The sequence below is a fragment of the Acanthisitta chloris genome, unplaced genomic scaffold (genome assembly GCF_000695815.1).
Source record: "Acanthisitta chloris isolate BGI_N310 unplaced genomic scaffold, ASM69581v1 scaffold9797, whole genome shotgun sequence".
In the NCBI taxonomy this organism is placed as follows: domain Eukaryota; kingdom Metazoa; phylum Chordata; class Aves; order Passeriformes; family Acanthisittidae; genus Acanthisitta; species Acanthisitta chloris.
Window position 1 is genome coordinate 1,606 of NW_008682015.1, and position 2,521 is coordinate 4,126.

General features: G+C 62.3%; 1 protein-coding gene across 1 annotated transcript in view; it reads left to right on the top strand.

The window, feature by feature from the left end:
• The window catches only part of LOC103805671 (GTP-binding protein REM 1-like), a gene marked incomplete at its 5' end in the record, with an annotated part of 2,163 nt that extends 1,546 nt beyond the window's left edge, over positions 1-617 (top strand). Inside the window, 2 exons of the mRNA XM_009078329.1 lie at positions 7-175; positions 352-617. Of these exons, the coding sequence (XP_009076577.1) occupies positions 7-175; positions 352-617 (435 nt within the window). The remainder of the gene's footprint in view (positions 1-6; positions 176-351) is intronic.
• Between the last annotated feature and the right edge of the window lie 1,904 nt (positions 618-2,521).

Below are 2,521 nucleotides of genomic sequence, written 5' to 3' on the forward strand. Positions count from 1 at the left end.
CTGCAGGTGGGGAATGCCTATGTCATCGTCTACTCCGTCACTGACCGGGGCAGCTTCGAGAGTGCCCCGGAGCTGCGCATCCACCTGCGCCGCGCACGCCAGGCCGAGGACATCCCCATCATCCTGGTGGGGAACAAAACTGACTTGGTGCGATGCCGTGAGGTTTCTGTCGAAGGTGAGTGGGCGTCTGGCTGGTGAGGATGGCTTGGAGGGTTTCATGCCCAGCTGCTCCCCCCACATCTGTCCCTTTGTCCCTGGATGTGCAGCTACTGTCATGCATGTGGCAGTGCCTGTCCCCCAGTGCCCAGGGTGCCAGTGGGGCCGTGCCCCCTCTCTGCCCTTCCCTTGCAGAGGGTCGTGCCTGTGCCGCTGTCTTTGACTGCAAGTTCATCGAGACATCGGCAGCTCTGCAGCACAACGTGGATGAGCTGGTGCGGCAGATCCGCCTGCGCCGCACGGGCAAGGAGTCCCAGCCGCACCCTGTGCCTGGCCAGAAGCGCAAGGAGAGCCTCACCAGGAGAGCTCGACACTTCCTCGACAGGCTGGTGGCCAGAAACAGCAGTAAAGCAGCCCTCAAAGTCCGCTCCAAGTCCTGCCACGACCTGTCTGTGCTCTGAGAGTCGCCATCCCATCCCTCTGCACATGCCAGCTGGGACTCTCCGCTCTGCCAGCAGCGTTGCCTGTGGCTCCATGGAGAGCCCAGACAGGGCCAGGGTGATGCTGAGGACATGGGGCTGTTTTCACCAGGGCTGAGGGATGCTGAGGTGCTCTGGAGCCAGTCACTTCCCCTCCAGGAGGGGGATCTAGTGGGGCCAGGTCCACAGAACAGAGGGTGGGATGGGTACCTGCACTTGGGGTGATGGGATCTTGGATCACAGCTGCTCCTGGGGAGCTGGAGGTGAGGGATGGCCATGCTCTGGCACAGGGCTGGAGGCTGCCAGGAGTGTGGCAGGTCCTGCTTGTGGTGCCCATCCTTTGCAGGGCATCAGGGACTGGCGAGTGCACCATAGCATGTCCACCTTGGACATCCTGGAGCCTGTCTGGGGAGAGGGAACGGGGAAACACTGGCAGCATCACCTGGCACCTCAGCCTCTCTGTGCCAGGGCTTTGTGCCGTGTCTCCTTGGCACCAGTGTTTCTTGGATGGAGGTTTTTCTGCTGTCTCTGTACTGGTGCAATGGGGAAACCCTTGATCTGCAGAATAAACTGCATCAGGGAGGTGCTGGTCTCTGCTGGATCCCTGCCCTTGGAAACCACATCTGGGAGCCACGTGGCTGGATTGAAGTCCTGTTCCTTGCCTGTGGCCAGGGCAGAGGACCTGCCTCTTGCTCTAGCCAGGCCTCAGCAGCCTCCACCTCCATCAGCTGGGACATCTCAGGGCAAGGAGAGCCTCTGTCTGGGGCTTCTTTGGCCACCCTTGGTGGAGGTCCTGATTCCTCACCCACTGGTCCAGCATTATCCCCTGTGACAGCAGAAGCTCCAAGCTCCCCTGCACCTCCCAGCTCCCAGTCTGCTCTGGAAAAGCCTTTGGGAATAGCTGAGCTCTGCTGAGCCACAGGTTTCAAGCCCCTGAGCACTATGGGAGCCACAGCCTGGGCAGGGAGCTGGTTGCTTGGTGGCTCCTGGTGCCCTGGGAAGGGGCAGGGAGCAGGAGCCGAGCAGCATGGCACGGCCGGGAAGGGACGTGCTTGGCTGCAGCAAGCAGTGAGTGACCCTGAGCATCCAGGGAGATGATGCTGGAGCCGTGTGGGCTCTGCCTGTTGTTTTTAGGCTGTGCTGCTGGCCAGCAGTCGGGACGCTGCGGAGGAACCTGCTCAGCACCCCGGGCCCAGTGCCAGGGAGGATCAGTGGTGCCCTCCCACCCGGGTCAGGAGTTTCCGCTTGCTCCGTGGCTTAGAGCGTGGGGAACCGCTGGCCGTTGGTCAGCACAAAGGGGACACTGGGATGGGACAGCACCCTGTCCCTGTGGGAGAACAGTCTCTCCAGAGGTGCAATCCCAAGTGAGGGCTCCCAGCTTTGTCCTCTGAACGAGGGAGGTGGGTGCTCAGGCTTTTTTCCATGCTGCTCTGTGACCCTGGTGTTGCTGCTCACTCCTTGCTGCTGCTCTGCTGCAGCTGCTCTGCCCTGGAGCTCCTGGCACGCTGGCTCCTGGTGCTGCTGGAGGTGATGCTGTGGTTCACACAGCATCAGCCACGCCGGAGCTGGGGGCTGCACCCCAGCCTTGCTGCTGCCGGTCCCTCCCACAGCTGCAGCAGGCATTTCCCTGTGGTAGGAGGCGGAGGGGCCACGGGATGGAAAGTTGGCAGCCAGCGGAGAGGGGAGTGGAAAGAATGAGCTCAAACCCAGAAAAATGCGGCCGTGCTGAAGAGTGGGAGGAGAGGCCAAGGGGGGCCACAGTGAGGCGCTGGGAAACAGAGGGAGGAAGGAGGAGGCGCTGGTGGGGGGTTGGGACTGCCTGTGGCCCCCAGCTGGGCCCACACCTGAGGCAGGTAGTGCCAGGGCTCAGTGGCATCAGCCCCTTC